Source organism: Cygnus atratus, chromosome 11 (assembly GCF_013377495.2).
Source record: "Cygnus atratus isolate AKBS03 ecotype Queensland, Australia chromosome 11, CAtr_DNAZoo_HiC_assembly, whole genome shotgun sequence".
NCBI classification, from domain to species: Eukaryota; Metazoa; Chordata; class Aves; order Anseriformes; family Anatidae; genus Cygnus; species Cygnus atratus.
Window position 1 is genome coordinate 4,281,776 of NC_066372.1, and position 16,360 is coordinate 4,298,135.

General features: G+C 35.9%; 1 protein-coding gene across 1 annotated transcript in view; it reads right to left on the reverse strand.

The window, feature by feature from the left end:
- ADAM10 (ADAM metallopeptidase domain 10) overlaps nucleotides 1-16,360 on the reverse strand; it is a 49,492-nt gene that overhangs the window by 20,951 nt on the left and 12,181 nt on the right. The window contains exons 3-4 of the mRNA XM_035553960.2: nucleotides 5,095-5,213; nucleotides 3,495-3,653 (exon numbers count right to left, since the gene is read on the reverse strand). Of these exons, the coding sequence (XP_035409853.1) occupies nucleotides 3,495-3,653; nucleotides 5,095-5,213 (278 nt within the window). The remainder of the gene's footprint in view (nucleotides 1-3,494; nucleotides 3,654-5,094; nucleotides 5,214-16,360) is intronic.

Below are 16,360 nucleotides of genomic sequence, written 5' to 3' on the forward strand. Positions count from 1 at the left end.
TGATTTCTCTATTGTTGAAAGTTTCTGTTTTCCCATTTCCATTTTGGTACAATCTGGCATGATGTTAAAATAAAAGTAGTAACAGTGATTAAAAAACAACAAAATCTTTTTAATTTCATTCTTATCTTATTCTAGGTAGATAGCAGAGAGGTATAAGTTATTAATGATATATACAACTATAGACACTCAAATGAAATAAAAGAATTTTTATCCTTTATATACCTTTGGCAGGTATCCTTTACACCTGACAAAAGGCAAAAATGTGATGAAGAATCTTTGTCAGCAAATAGTATAATCTCTTAAGTATTTAGGTTAACTATGTAATGGATACTAGCTTTAGGCAGCAGGGGCAAGGACATGACAAGGTTCCACTGAAAATAATGAAGATTCAGTCCTTCAACAGCCATGGAGATCTGGCCAATACTACCAAAAGCAACAGTGTCAGAACAAAATCCAAATTTAAGTAGATAGAATTAAAACTGTATTAATTTTTTTTGTGTTGTTTTTATTATCATTATAGGCCGTTTGTCATACTGTGCTCCTGTGACAAGTAGACCTTCATTACAATATTGGCAATGACCCTACGAAAAAAAACAAGAAATCAAGTTCTCAAATCATAAATAGTCTGTAATCCTCACTCAGTTCAATCAGCAGATACTGCTTTGCGAAACTACAAAATCCTTTACTTTTCAGTTGTAGAGTTCTTCCCAGACCACAGAGAATTAAATAACCACTTTCATTTCCTTGAAATTCTGAACAGGATTTTCCTGTCTACTATTGATCTGAGGAAATATGCAACTGATTTTGTATTTTACTGTATGAACTCGGGGATACACTTGCAGCATACAGGATTTAAATACAGTAAATACAGCTCCAGTGAAATCTTAACCCTTAAAAGAAAATAGCTTCCAAAACATTTTAATGAAAATAGTAGTTTACATCTCTCTTGCACTAAATTATAAAATTGTTTGATCGGGAGTGGTTTAGAAACTAAAATCATTCAACTTGTGTTTCAAGTCGTGAATAGAAGGCTGCCTTCCACTGGTCACCACATCTACTGTAACACAGACAAAAGCAGCCTTACAAAGTTGACAATATAATCCCCATTTACAAAAAACACTTTTGTTTAAATACTGAAAAAGACCTCATTGAGATGCTAATCATATGTTGCATTGTGATATCTGAAAGGCACTAAAAAGCATATTGTTTCAAAAGGCAGATATGTGAGTGACCAAAAAATATACCAAATTAAAGCAAAGATTTCTCCTCCCCCAGTCTCTCCTAAATTAGCTATGTGAGCATTTTTGTTGCCTTTGTCTTGTGTAAGATACTACAAGTTTGCCTCTATTTCACCAGAATTAGCTTAAGTTAATACAGTAACAGATTAGGGTTTGCTTTTATTTTTAAAGCTACTGTAAAGCCTACTTTTTTTTTTTTTTTAATTTGGAAATGCAGTTCAATTCAAAAATAGCTCTAAGGAGGTGCAAAAAAATTAATCTCAAAAGCACTATTAAGAAAGCAACAGAAGCAGTTGTATACTTCAGGTATTTCAGACCACAGAAATCATAGAAGCGTCTAGGATACCAATGAAAAAAGCATTTAACTGTACAATCATCAGGCATGCACATCAGACTCCGCCTTGTAAACAACAGGAGTGGTGCATTTTCAAATAGTGCTGCTTGGAATTAACTTCAGGATGGGCTATTTTCAACCATGCTGAACAAGCTCCAATGCTCACTCATTTCGAAATCACTCATTTGGTGATTTGGAAGCCGTATTTTACTGTTGCTTAGATGTGGCTCTCTGGAAAAGATTGAGACTATCCTCTCTGATAATCTGATTTTGTTTCTAGCTGATGACTGATGCACTAGATTCAAGAGCAAAAACAGTGTAAGCCAACATACTACCATGTAAATAAATAATTGAATATACATCCTACTCCTATTAAGTTTAATAGGACATTACTATGAACCAAGTTCATTGTTAGCTTTATCCAGCTCTCAAGTGATCAATTTACTCCTACAACAGAGATTGCTTCTACAAGACAGCAATACTAATTTTCATAAAATCAAATCATTTGGTCCTTTAAGGTATAGTTTGATTTATTTCATTAGTTGATTTCAGTGAAGAGTATTTTTAGTCCCCCTATTGTTTACAGCACAAGGAACAGGGACAGATAATCTTCCTGCTTGCCTTGCTCCTTGGAAACAGGGAAAATGTCTTATGTCCCTTTAATTCCCCCCTCCCATTTCTACAACGAGGTTAATAAAAACTCCTGTGAAGCAGATAAGGACTTATTTACAGAAAGTGCTATGTAAGTGGTAGTCCAGTATTCCCATTATCAGGCAGTGAATTGAATTTTTCCAGTTATACTGAAAGAATTCAGAAGCATGTGCAAATTATTTACAGATAGCTTGTTATAAAACTGTATCTTACAGTTTCAGTACAGGATTTTGTAGTTTTTTTACTACTTTTCCCAACTACTCTTTTCATGTTACCGCAGAGAACCATGCAATAATCCAAGAACTGTTCTTGCCTGTTCAACAGTTGCCTTGTTCCAGCAAGGCAAAAGACCTCCTCAGACTTCCACCTGCAATGCTCTGTAAAGCCGAAAATTAAATTCATTTTGCAACTTCTGAGAGCCAAAATCAGTAAGTGAAACACTACCCTATGAGGTTACTTCATTCTCAAATATGGGTCTTGTAAGTAGCAGGAAGATGCACATTTAAGCAGTCAGAGAACAAGTGCCACTCACAACGTACATATGACTCAGTAACTGCATTAATTCAGAAGCTCTTTGAAATCATGCAAGTTGTATTTGTTTGTATTTCTGTCAGCTGAAGACTGATCATATATAAAAAGGCAGGCAGACAGCAGAACTGATGCATCAGTTCTGAAGACATAAAAGTTCTCTATGGTACTTCACTGTCCTTCTGGATGTTTACATCCAAAGCTAGACTTCTGAGGCTATACTCTTCAAGTAGTATTCCCTGTAGACTTAAGACAGAACTCCCATCACAGCTGTTTAAAACAGGACATACTGGGTGCCACCACATCTTTTAACAAGCTATCTGAAGACCGTTGTGACCTATACATGCAGGTGAAGCTTTCATTTTCCACAAACACCACCGTTACTAGTTGTTGGTAAGTGCGTAGGGTCTTGAACTTTAATTACACTTTATTTTACAGATCACAGGAAAGATCAGTCAGACTAGGGAGTGTTAAGAAGGCATTTTTCTAAAGAAATGTGTGTCCACTGAGCAGAAAATACACTGCTTATACGCTAAGTATTGCTTAAAGTGACAGAATAAGGAAAACTCAATTGCGTTTGCCCTAAATCTTTTTCACACCATAAGTTTTAATCACATTAGGACAGCACAATTCACATTGTCACATGCAAACCAAAGTCTCACTTGATGCTTATAAATAGCTTACAGTTTTTGACATTTAATAACAAAAATATTTCATCTGTAGCACAAAATGGAAGCACTCACTGATATCATCTTCATGATAGATGACAGAGTGGAACGGTAAAGTTTTGTCCTTAATATATCTCTCTGCTGGCTCAATATAAAAGGTCCCACTATGAGTTTGGATGAACCCTTCAAATCTTCCATCAATAACAGATCCATGGCTAAGACTCCCTTGCTCACCTGTTAAGGAAAAAAGGTACTTTTTTAATACCTTCCTAAAAGCCTTCAGTCCTGTGCAAACTTCAAGAATACACTCTACACAAGGTGTTAATCAGACAATGCTAAGGCATGATAGTTGCATAATTATCTTAATAGTGCAGCAGTTTCCAACTGCTAAAAACCTATTAATTATACAGTAGTAAGATTCTATACAATAGCAGTAAAACATTCTTGCAGCAAATTTGTGCCTGAACTCTGAAGACTAAGAATATTCAACAGTAAGACATGGTTGCCCAAAATCATAGTTCTTAAGTTCGATAGCTTCCAAAGCCTTCAGCACAAATCAGATACATACGTGACAGACTTAAAAAGCATACAATGAAGAATTCAACTCCATATTCCAGAATTGTCATGTATACAGCATTAAATCTTATAATCAAGTGCTGTCATTATGCACCTATTCATACAATTATAAAAAAAAAATCATTAAGTGTACATTGAATTCTGAAAGCTTTCTGAGGAAGATTTCCCGATATGCAAGACACCCATGTTTCTCTTCAGGCATAACCCTCTAAAAACTGTAGCTAGGTTTAAATGTGGGATGAAATGATTATGTGTTTGAAACATTTACAGTCTGGATAAGTACAACTGTCTACTACAATATGCAACATCCCCAGAAGCCTTCTCCATAAAAAGCATTGAAGATTACTGAAAAACGTTTATACACTTCTCCATTGAGGGGGGTTCAGAATCACACTATCAAATTATCAAAACTGTACTTCCAACTCCCATACCTCAAAAGCTATCTGACCTACTTAAGTCAACAAGCACGTTGGTCTACCTAGATGCATATTAAGCACTGTGTATACTTTTTTTTCCCCAGTTCAAAACTGTCACTTTAAGACTGCAGGACATTACTAATAGAGATCTTCAGGAGCCAGTTAGATTTCTTTCAGATCTGAGACAGACTGTATAGAGGGACAGAGCAAGTCTTAATCCTCCTCTTCATCTACTTTTAATTCCTTCATTCTCCTTCCTTTTTAATCAATTTTCTTTTATATTTACTGAAATAACAGAAATCAGGTATTTTACCCTTAATGGTGGCAGCTCTATAGTCGTTCAATTTCTTTAAACTAAGAACAGTATCTGATTTTACTTTTTTTTTTTGTTTAAATGCAGACAGCTTTTTCTTTTTTTAATGCATCAGACTTCTATAAAGAATAAGTTCATAAACTGAGTTGAGCCTCAAGTTTCATGGATGTACAAGAAATACCAAGTAAAAAAATCATTTAACTATCACTCATTTGAGAATAAAAGCAGGGGGAATTTCATTTAGATGCATTATTAAAGTTTAACAATGAAGGTAACCTAATCACATAGATATTCACTTCCTGCATGTACTTTTAAAAACTCCTGTTTTAAAATGACTGCACTTTAATCCATTTTAAAGTGTAGTACTTACCATAAATGTGTCCAGTGTAAATATGGGAGGTATCATAATCAATTACTCGATTTGATGTTTCTACTTTAAAATCCTCACTAAAAAGAGATGTATCTCTCTTCATTCGAAGGTTGAAGTGCCTGAAGTGAATAAAAACAGATGGTAAACTGGCTTTGAGCTTCAGTTACAAAAGCACTCAGTGAAGTACTTCTGACCAACACTGCCATGCAAACAATTTGCAAAATTGTAAAATTTACCTATAGAAAATGTTTATACTGTCCGAGAATTTGACCATAGCCTAGAAAGATTTCCTTAAGCAAGACTATTTAGATGCTTTTGATACAAGAAGCTAAATCTACAAGATTTAAGCCAGAACATAGGGTTAGACCTAAGTGCATACATCTAAAATGCTGACTCTGAGTTGTTCCCACTCCTCTAGAAGATGCAGATTTAACTATAGGAAAAATCAATTATTTCTGTGAGACAGATGAGAAGCAGAATAAATAAGAACCACTATCAGCTTATTTTACTTTCTTTGCCAAAATTTAAGTATAATGTAAATGAAATGTGAGTAAGCTAATTACTGTATCACCTGAAACTGAAACATTTGTATTGAAGCAAATACTAAAACTGGTAGAGTTATGTGCGTAACTATGTAAACAACTCCACTCTTTTAATTACCTTGTCCAAATTACAACACTAAGTTCTTTGACAGAACTCCTACTGCTAGTCTTTGCATGAAACATATGACATTCTTATCTTTGTAAGAAAACAGAAGTTTGATTCAGTAGAGTCACGTATCATAACTTGAGTGTTATACATGAATTCACAGAATGTTAGGGATTGGAAGGGACCTTGAAAGATCATCTAGTCTAATCCCCCTGCTGGAGCAGCCACACCTAGATGAATTCATACCTGTGACATCCATTATTTCAGCATTTCATTCGCTATTTTCCTAAATTCTGTATCAATACATTGTTCAAATACAGATCAGTGAACTTCTATTCTTGATTTTCTTAGATTTGCACAATCTTGAATTTGAAGGAGTATTATAGTTATGTCACTAATTTGTTACATCAAGAGTAGCCTTGGTAAGTTGACTAGCCCTGTGTCAGAGTATTCATCCAAAAGGGCACGACCAGTCTCTCAGTACACACTGTATACTAATGACGGAGCTGACTTTCCACAGGGAAAGCTTATGTCCATTTGTACTAACAGAAGAATAACCAAAAAAATTAAGGACCACAGTGTAAAGTCAATTAGATACACTAGGAAGTAATTAGGCTTTATCCAAATTAAACACAGAATATCTTCAATTTTCGCTTGCATATTAGCTATTATAATGAAACTATAGGTATAAATATTCTGAAATAACTGTATGCTAAAATGTAAAATTCAAGATCAAAGCAAAAAGGCATGCCTATGCTTGAAAGGGCTCTATAGTGACTCATGTTGGCTATTCTATAATGCATACATTATGCTACAGTCAAACCATCTTTATTTATTATTGTCGCCACAGTGAAAATGAATCTTCAAAGCAACCACTATCCTCTGGTGATGCATGAGAGTTATCTCCTATGAGGTTATAGGTTATGAAATTCTGAGATATGGCTAACGGATGTGAAAGGTTAAACTTCAGCAGTTCCCTGTGACACTCAGGCTCACAGCCAAGCCAGCCAGTGCTCGCGTTATTGTTTCAATATGGACGTAATATAGCTGGGCAGATTCTCCTCTTAAAATGAAGAAACAACTCACTACAGATGCACTTGAATATCAGTCACTGAAAAATGCACGTCAGTAAACAGTCACTAACTATCCACGCGCAGATAGGACCCACACATGGATGGTAACCATCCATGCGTGCTTTACAAAAGCGAGCTAGTACTTACACTATCATGGACAGACACAGCACGAGTTTTTCCCCTTTAAGTTAGTATCTTTACTAGCTCTAAAAAGCTGTCTTTTCATAACAGGACAATGATGATGATGAAATAACATGAATGAGCATCCCAGGAAAGCATCCTATACAAAATTACACAAGACATTATGGGTGGATGACACGACACTTTATTTTGTGCGGCTTTTCTGAGCAGAAGTTGGAAATGAACAGGCAGAAAAAAGTAAGACCAGGAATGTTAAGAACTTGAAGATTTTCACTCATGTACTTCAAGAAGTTCTACTCACTTTGTAATACTCTGCTCAGTGTGTTAGAAAGATTTGAACTTTAGTTTTGAATTTCCCCTGTGACCAAGTTCCCCATAGTTACTGACGATGGATGAGACTCTCTCCAAGTACATCTGAACTGAAGTTAAATGAGCAGAGACCCTCAGTACTATAGAACAGCTCTCCTCCCATGTCTAACATATGATAAAGACTTCTTACTGTAATAATTCTATAATTTTGTCTGTGGTGAGCCAAAATTTCTACTAATCTCACCAAGAACATCTAATATGGCTAAAATGATGTTTTGTTTTGTTTTGTTTTGTTTTTGGTGAAGAAAGTAAACTTCCAGAAAAAACAAACAGACAAAAAAAATATATTTGCTCAGAAGTACAAAACAATTACTTTGCAATTAACCTTACACGAATACCACTAGAAAAATGTCAATTAGAAAGACACTGAAGAAACTGTTTCTAATAGCCAATTGCATCAGGAACTTCTATGTAGGTTTGAAATACACTTTGTAAGACAATGTAATACTTCTTACATGTTAACTCCTGTATATGTAAGCAGAGCAGGAAAAATTTGGACTTCATCATAGAATGAAAGTGAATCATTTATCAATTTGAGCCTGAAATAACAAAGTAGGTAGATGAACAAGCCTTAGGCCTCGACTGGGAGTCATCCAAGCTATCCTTTCCTCAGTCACCAAGTCACCTAAGTAAGCATCTTACAAATTAGCATGACGTTCAGTGTTGCACTTCCGGACTACTACTGCTGACTATCCTCTAACCACACGTTAGGGTCAGTTTTGAGTAGATGGGCTGCACTACAGCACTGTGCCTTTGGAGGGGCCAGGGGAAGCTGAGCACAGTTTATAGAAGCTGGAAATTGTTCTTCCTCCTAGGTGGCATCCCCTTCCCATCACTATTACGCTACCTGTCACTTCAACATGGACTGTTAGAAGTTAGATGTACTAAATACAGTTTCACTGGTTTAAAACCAAGAAGCCTTTATTTCTTTTTTTTTTTTTTCCTTTTCATTTCTTCTTCTTTCTTCCTTTTGGCACTGGTATATAACACTAAATTGTAACTCAAATGCTAATTCAGTTATGCTGTCAATTATCTGATTATTAATATAATTAGCTCTCTTTGCAGGATTAGAGAACTTTTTCAAGTACAAAATAATGCAGATGTGTTTCATATGGACAATTCTCAACCATTTGATTTCTTAATTTAGCCAAACTATTAGATAACCCGAACACTTCAGAGCTATTTTGAAATAGGTCTTTTCTTGGTCATTCAAACATGCTTGATGGTAACAGGATTATCTGTCTGGACTGCTGACCCTTCTCATTCTGAAAATGAAATGACTACTCTTCCCTTAATTCTCCCCCATCAAAAAAAGGAGGGAGAAGATAAGCAGTGAGGGAAAGCAAATAAACTACCAATTAGTCTCTACTTCCAAGAGTTAACAACTTTAACAAATTACCAAACTTTAAACAACAATAATCATAAAACTCCATGTATTACATGAAAGCTATAATACGAAAAGTAAATTTCATTTTTATGGCTATGCAGAGACATGTTAGTGCACTTCTTACAAGTGTCACTGAAATTAATTGCACTGAAAGATGACAGCTTATAGCTGGGGAAACTCCAAATTGTAACGGCTGCGTCAAACAAATGCATGGCTGGCAGGGACCCCAAAAAATCCAGCTCATCCCACTTTACAAAGACAGAATTAAGAATGCAGCCACCAACTTCAGTAATGCATCTGATTTGTCAGTAAGAAATTTCCAAAGACCCTACAGAAAATCCATTTTGGTGTCTCACCTGATATAGAAGTTGATCTAACATTTACTATAGATTTCTTCTAAGTAAGCATTTCTTCCCCTTTCTTAAAGGGACTATACACAAGACTCTATCCTCGAAATTATATGGATGAGAATGCATCTCGGTTTTCTTTCCTGGGTTAAATCTGGTAACATCATGAATTGTTCTGAGGACAGAAGACTCCAGAGAAGAGCAACCGATTTGTCTGTATCACTCATGGATACGGTTTCTAAACCACAATGGAATAAGCAAGAAGCTTCAAGGTTGTTTTTGTTTGTTTTTGTTTTGTAATTACCATATCTGCAGCATGTGTAAAGTTCTCTGTGCTAGCACCTGTAGCAGCGTAGACTAAGCTATTTCCTAGGCTAATTACATACCAGGCAGAAGGTAATTATTTCCAGAAAAATAATGCTCATTTTATTTTCACACTTACTAACTTGCATAAGACATTTCTCAGCAGCAGGAGTGTCTAGAATAGGCATAAATCAATTAAGACCAAGATTTGACCTTGCTTACTGATTGCGGCTTCTGTCTTACACATACCTGGCAACTTAATTTAGTTACTGTGTGGCTGCTCATTTGACCGAAGCCAGAATTTTCAGTAAAACTGTTTACATTGTTACATAATCGGCTTTGTTAAAAAATACATTTTTCCATGCCTTGCGCATTAACAGTTGTACCCTAAAGACCGTCAAGAGGTAGATTTTGATTTTACCGTAGTTTACCTCAGGGAGACTATATTAGACTTGCAAATACATAATGCAGCAACCTGGTGATAATTGAATAAAAATAGGTGATAGTGACATGTTTAGTTAAAAAACCACTAGTTTCCCATGGGCTCCAGTTATTTGAATCTTGTGCTCTAATCACAGAGCAAGCAGTTTTAAACAAAAAGTTGTGTGCATATGCTGACAGCACAAGACAAAAAGAACATTAAAGGTGCAAACGCAAGAATTAATGTTTAATCTATTATTCCATTTCTTTTCAGTATGAGTCTAGGGTCAATGATTTTGCCATGATGAAACATTCAAAACATTACGATACTGACAAAATCTGCAGACTGTTTTCCAAAACTGGCAGAGAAAGATACTATCAGCAGTATGCAGAAAGGGTACTCGGTGCTTTTTCTTCCCTATTTTTCCTCCATCAGATTCCCATTAGCAACCAGTGGCAGGCTAAGGATGTAGAATCACTCAGGGACCAGAGGAGATTGTTAACTAAAAAAAATATATGAAAAGAGGAAGATGGAGGAGTTATGCCACACCTGGAAAAAGTGCCTGAGAAAAGGAAACAGAAGGTTATGGGCTTGCAGCAATATGCAGTGTGCCAAGGAAAGTCTATCTAGGTTCATATTCTACTTCTTGGTAGGAATCAGATGCACAACAAATCTTTGCAGATGTGTTTCTGTGAGTCTCCTCACAAGGCAGGATCCAGAAGATACTACTCTGCTTGAGGTACAAGTCTTTTACCCTTACATTTTCCCATTTAAGAATTCAAAGACTCTCATCTCTGAGAAATTGAAAGTCTATTGCTGGAAAATAATTTGAGCCCCTCTTTCTACCTGCCCTCCACATGAGGCATCACAAAATCTAAGCTCAACACCCACAGGCTGTTCGACTCATTCCAACCCTGAACTGTAATAAATAGGAGACAGCTTAACAACTGAATAGTGGGTTTAAACTACTTACAGGTGAAATCTGCACTTAGGGACATTATTATTTTACACTGTTTTTACATACTAGTAAGCCCACACAACATATCCATCATCATGTAACTGACAATTCCCAAGGTCCATCTACCTGCACTAAAGAAAATGCATCTTTGAAACAGCAGGTGACGGCGTCTCCAGGTTTAGCATTCTTTCTATTAACTACTTAGATGCAGGTAGACAATATCAGCCTCTAGTTGGTTTTTATATAAAAACCAATCTCAACAGCATCAGTACACTGAGCAATCCCAACTAGAATGCTTGCAGCTAATGTTTGTTTGCCGTTGACACCCCCTACAGTGGCTTTTCTAATTGCTCAGAGACTTCTTTCTTGACCTTCAGAAGTCAGACCTGCCAAGCTTGTTATTCTAGAAGCACATAACTGAGGAGGTAGCCTTCACCTTAAACAATGTGCCACTGATTATTCTTCATATACCTAGCTGTAAACACATAAGCTGGCTCTGATAGCAGAAACCATCCAAGTAGGTTAACAAGTAGCTATGGGTTGTCCAGTGTACACTCCTAGAAAGTAGGTCAAGTATTTCTCTGTCCTCAAGAGTACAGTGCTCAGATTTTAAGAGCAGATAATCTTTATCCAGGGCTGATTTTTTTTTTCTTTCAGTACAAACTTTTAGTTAGGAGAGTTAGGTACAAACTCTATGCCACTTGGTTTCCTGTTCATCCAAAACAACCTTCCCATCTGTATTTACATAAGGTTTGAAAATGTGCCACCTTCTAACAGATTTCAAAAACAGGTGAGGAAAAAAAAACGCAAAACAAAACCCAAAAAAACAGGTGAAGAAAAAATTTAAGCTACTCCATGAATTCAACCTAAGAAACTAGTTTATAAAGAAGTTTCCTTAGTGAAAAAAAGAAAGACATCAGGATAAATCTGCTAGCTGGTAGCATGGCATGAGTAGATAGAAAATGCATTCCCTAAGCACTTTCATTTAAGTCTATTGCTTTTCATTTGGCTACGTACACCAAAGCTTGCTGGCCAAAGAGTTCTAACACCTTTAACACACCGGGAAGCTCTGCGTTGCAGCCACGCAGGCTCACCTCGATGCCAATAGACATTAGAGTGAGACTTGGGTTTTCCAGGTGAACTTGACTGAAATGCTAAATGCTTTTTTTCCCAAGTGCTAAACATACTCCAAGGTACTGTATTTAAACCCATAAAATGCAAGACATTTAACCCATAGATCAAACTTTTTTTTTTTTTTTTTTTTTTTTTTTTTTAGTATCAGAGAAAACAATATTAAGCCAGCAATGAGTAAGAACTTAGGTTCTTGCTTATCCAATCTCTGTAAGACAAATCTTTAGCCTACAGGTATTTTTCATCAAAATGGATGTAAAAAGGGAGACCTGATTCATTGGTCTCTTGCCTAGGAAGTTATTTTTAAAGGTATTTAACTTAAAAGAAGTTATAATAGATACAGGATAATGGAAGAATGGCCACAGAGCTTTGAATAATGCTGAAAAGGCTACAGTTTGGGGTTATTTGTTTTTCTTTTTAAATTCAGGACAGCCTAAAATGAATTGTAGGAGAAGAATCTTGGAAATAAATAAATCAATCAATCACAGAAGCCAGCCAGTCCTATTGAATGACCATTAAAACAGCTTACTTAAGAAATTAGTCTGTTTAGTTGGGATTTTAAGTACACATGGAACTGGAAAACAAAGACATGACATAAATTTTTAGATTAGCCCAGTAACTAAGAATATGCTTTACGTTACCAGACTTGCAGAAAGTAGAAGACAAATTTCATGAATTATATCGTATGCAAAATTACAGGAGTACTTCAAAATAAATTAAAAGCTATAAAAAGAACATCTAATGTGAAATAAAAGCCAGCAGATGACAAAAAAGTCTTCTTTAATCCAAGAGAATCTAACTCAGTTACTTCAGTCCATTTCCAACAGCATCTCAGAATGTCACTTTTGAGATTCAAGAGATCAGATGTGACTTCCTTGTGGATAGCCTCCTTGACTCTTATAATCAGCTCAGTCAACAACTGTCCTAAACACAAACAATTAACAACTCTGAATAATGAGGGCAATAAAATGGGTTACGAATTACAGAGCCAAGAATAAAAAAATTAACACTTGGAAGGAAGATTGAAATTGTGCTCCACTCCTGCCATTCACAACTGCACCAGAAATGTTGCATAGCTCATAGCATACAGCAAGCCTCCCCAAGCATTTATGCAGTGTTCTGAAATGTGAAATGATAGTCAGCAGATGACAGAGCAGATGTACTTTTGAGTCCAGATGAACTGCATAAGGTGAAGGCTGAAGATCAGGTTAATCCAGTTGCACAAACTGACATAAAACCTTATAGTCTTTATGTCATTTTTTTCCTATATTGAGCTAGTTTTTAAGATTTGAAGATGTTGGGAATGGGTTTAGCTGCCATGACTTGTAAGCCCAAATTAAAGTAAAAACCTAAGAAAAATGGTTGTTAAATTGCAGAAGATCTGAAGGAAGCTCTTGGTGTACCTTTAATTTAGTAGTAAGGTGTTATGGGTTCAAATGCCTCTTGAAAAATTCTACTTGTTCACTCACTGAAGTTGCATAGGCAACTTTACCAAGCAAGAGTCATCAACTAATCCAGGTGAAAGAGTGAACGTGGGTGTGGACTGGTTATTAAGAGGACAAATTAGGAAAAAATTAGAAAGCATAAGTTATTAGGAAAGCATTAGGTAAAACGACTGACAGCACAGTTAAACACTACATAGCTGTAGTTCCTTTATTGCTCTGAATGTATCAGGCTCTCAGCAATTCACAGTTTCTAAGTTGAGAGATCACCAGAGGACAGGCAAGTTTTTGAAGTTCTGTCCTGAAAATGAAATCCCTAATAGAGAAGCATCCAGCATATGTTTGACATTCTCCAGTTGATAGGAACTCAGTTTAAGATATTCTGCAATTAGTATATTGCAAACATCTATACTGAAAAAGTGAAGAAAACTTTCAAACTTCTCTGCATGAGAATGGTTGTGCTCAGTAGGCAAATGAGTACACATTTTATGGTTTAGTAAGTCAAGACAAGTATAAAATACTATGTCAATTTCAGCGATGTTCCAACTTCATTCTCAAAATTGCTGACATTACCTTGACATGCAAAATAAAGTTATATCACATTAAACTACTTCACTGCATCTCAGCCTGGTGCCACAGGCATTGCTCTTCTATGAACCATCCCATTTGGGTGCTTTCTTTTAAAAAGCTAAAACATAACAGGAACTTAATTGGTTAATAGTAACACCATGCATTAATTAATTTTGTGTGAATCCTACCTGTGCTCAAAGGACACCTTAAATTAATTCACACTAAAACATTCACTATAAAATGACACATCTGATACATTATGATTCCTAACTATATTGTTTTAAACTTCAAATTCCTTCTGATTTCAAGCCTTTTAGAAATAAGCACATTCTGCACCACTGGTGAAGCAACAACGTCAACTCATCTAAACTGCATGGGTTATGATTCAAAAGAATTTGTAGCTTACTTTCAGCGATCTTAAGTTACCTATTAAGCTAGTGTTTTAGCATTGAATAGTGGCTGGTATGTTTTAATACAGGCATTAAACCTGACATAGCAAGTTGTGTTTTAGATCACCCAGCAACAAGAAGTTTGAAAAATGTGTTCTTAACAGACTTATTGTGTAACATTTAACTTTCAGATGAAGATTAAATAAGGCAGGGTTTCTCAAACAATGGTGTGTTACACACCCATTTGCAGAACTACTTAGTCTGGTGTGAAGAATGATAGCTGTGGGTTTAGTTCTATCATTAAAGTACCTATTGCACATTATTAAACAGTTACTAAGCCCATGGTTACACAGTCACTTGGTATTATTTCTCTTTTATCTTTTTCAAAACAGTCCTGTGAAGTAGAGCTCTTAAACCTGAACAGTCTACTGAAAGGAAACAGATGCAACTTCCACAGAGAATACTTCTAGCTGCCAACCATTTTCTGGACAACAAACCCTTAAGTTTGCTGAATACTGTTCTGGCACACATCAGCACTGCCACTGAAAAAAGTAGTGTTGCATCATCCCTCTTATCACATCTGCTTATTTCTGCACCCATTTTTCTGACAGCAAGTTTGCTTACACAGTGAATTGAATGAGCAATTAGCCAGGCTGATAAACACCCAGCCAAATCACTTCCCTATCTTGACCGGCGGTGTGATCAACAGGCCCTTCTGGCCCAAATGGGAAAATTAGGCTTACAAAGTTCAAACTGGTACCCGAAATGCAGCATAAAAGCCATTGTGGTGCAGCTAGCTCCATTTGCTATTTCCAGCAGTGAAATGCTGTAGATATTAGGACAGCTTCTTCACTGTTTCCTGTCCACATAAGACAAACAGTTCTTCAGAAGCCAACTCAAAACAGAGATTAGCATCAGGTTACTGACATAGGTAATAGCTGTGTACTATCTTTATTAAGTTAACTAGATGCAAGTTGGACAGCATTAGTAAATTATACAATCATTTAATTTTTCTAGACTGTACTCTAACAAAGTTTCAGAGAGCAAAGACTTATCATACAAATACTTCACACTGAGGTCTCAAAAGTGCTCTGGCTATATGCCAATAAATCACTGTACCTGCCCAAAGTCTTAATGAACTATTTAGTATAAAATTAAAAAGAATTAGGGTCGAGTTTTCAGGAGCTCAAGCCTCATGTTGACTGAATGCTTTAACGTTTCATTGACTGTATTAAAATAAAAATACGCTTTGAGAGTCTATGGGCTAAATCAAAATGGTTTAAGTATTTTGCACAAGTGTTTTTCTACCTTATTACAAACTAATTACAATACCTGATATAAAGGTTTTAATGTTGTCATGATGATACACATCACTTAAATAGTTTGTCACAACACTCCAATTTCAACTACAAAAAGGCAATCCTCTTCACGCTTTTTTCCAAACTGTCATTATACATTCTTCAAAAGTTACTAAACATACTGTACATATTAAAACATAATTCATTTGATCCTTCATAATTCACTTTTAAAGAAAAATGAAAACAATTTTTAAGAACACATTCAAATTCATTAGCAGGACTTTGTGGACTAAGTTTATATCTTGGCAACTATTCTCTCTTTGGCAGGAAGTGTTGCATGTATCACAGGAAACTACCAAAATCCTGATATATAGACTGGTTTCCCTTACATTATATTTCCATTCAGCCTCCTCCATTTATTTATCAAATTTATCCCTCAGAGCACAGGGACTTAGAATCAGTTCCACATATAAAAATAAATATCAACAGCTTCCTTCATGAGTAACAGTAGCTATTCTCAAAATCTTTTTAGACCTGCTTGTCTATGGCCAGGTGCAACTAAGATCCTGGAAGTGAAAGAAAAGAATTTTTAGACCTCGTTATTGCAGGTACTGTTAACTTTTTTTTGAGGATTTTCAGCCCACCTTATTAACACAGATAGAATGCACAGGCTATGCCAGGAGCTCTGTTTTACAAAGAGTATTATGGAGTCTTTACCAATGACAAGATGAACCTGCTCAAGCAGACAGAAACGTGGACTGCTCCCAGCAAGAACAAGTCTGATCCTCC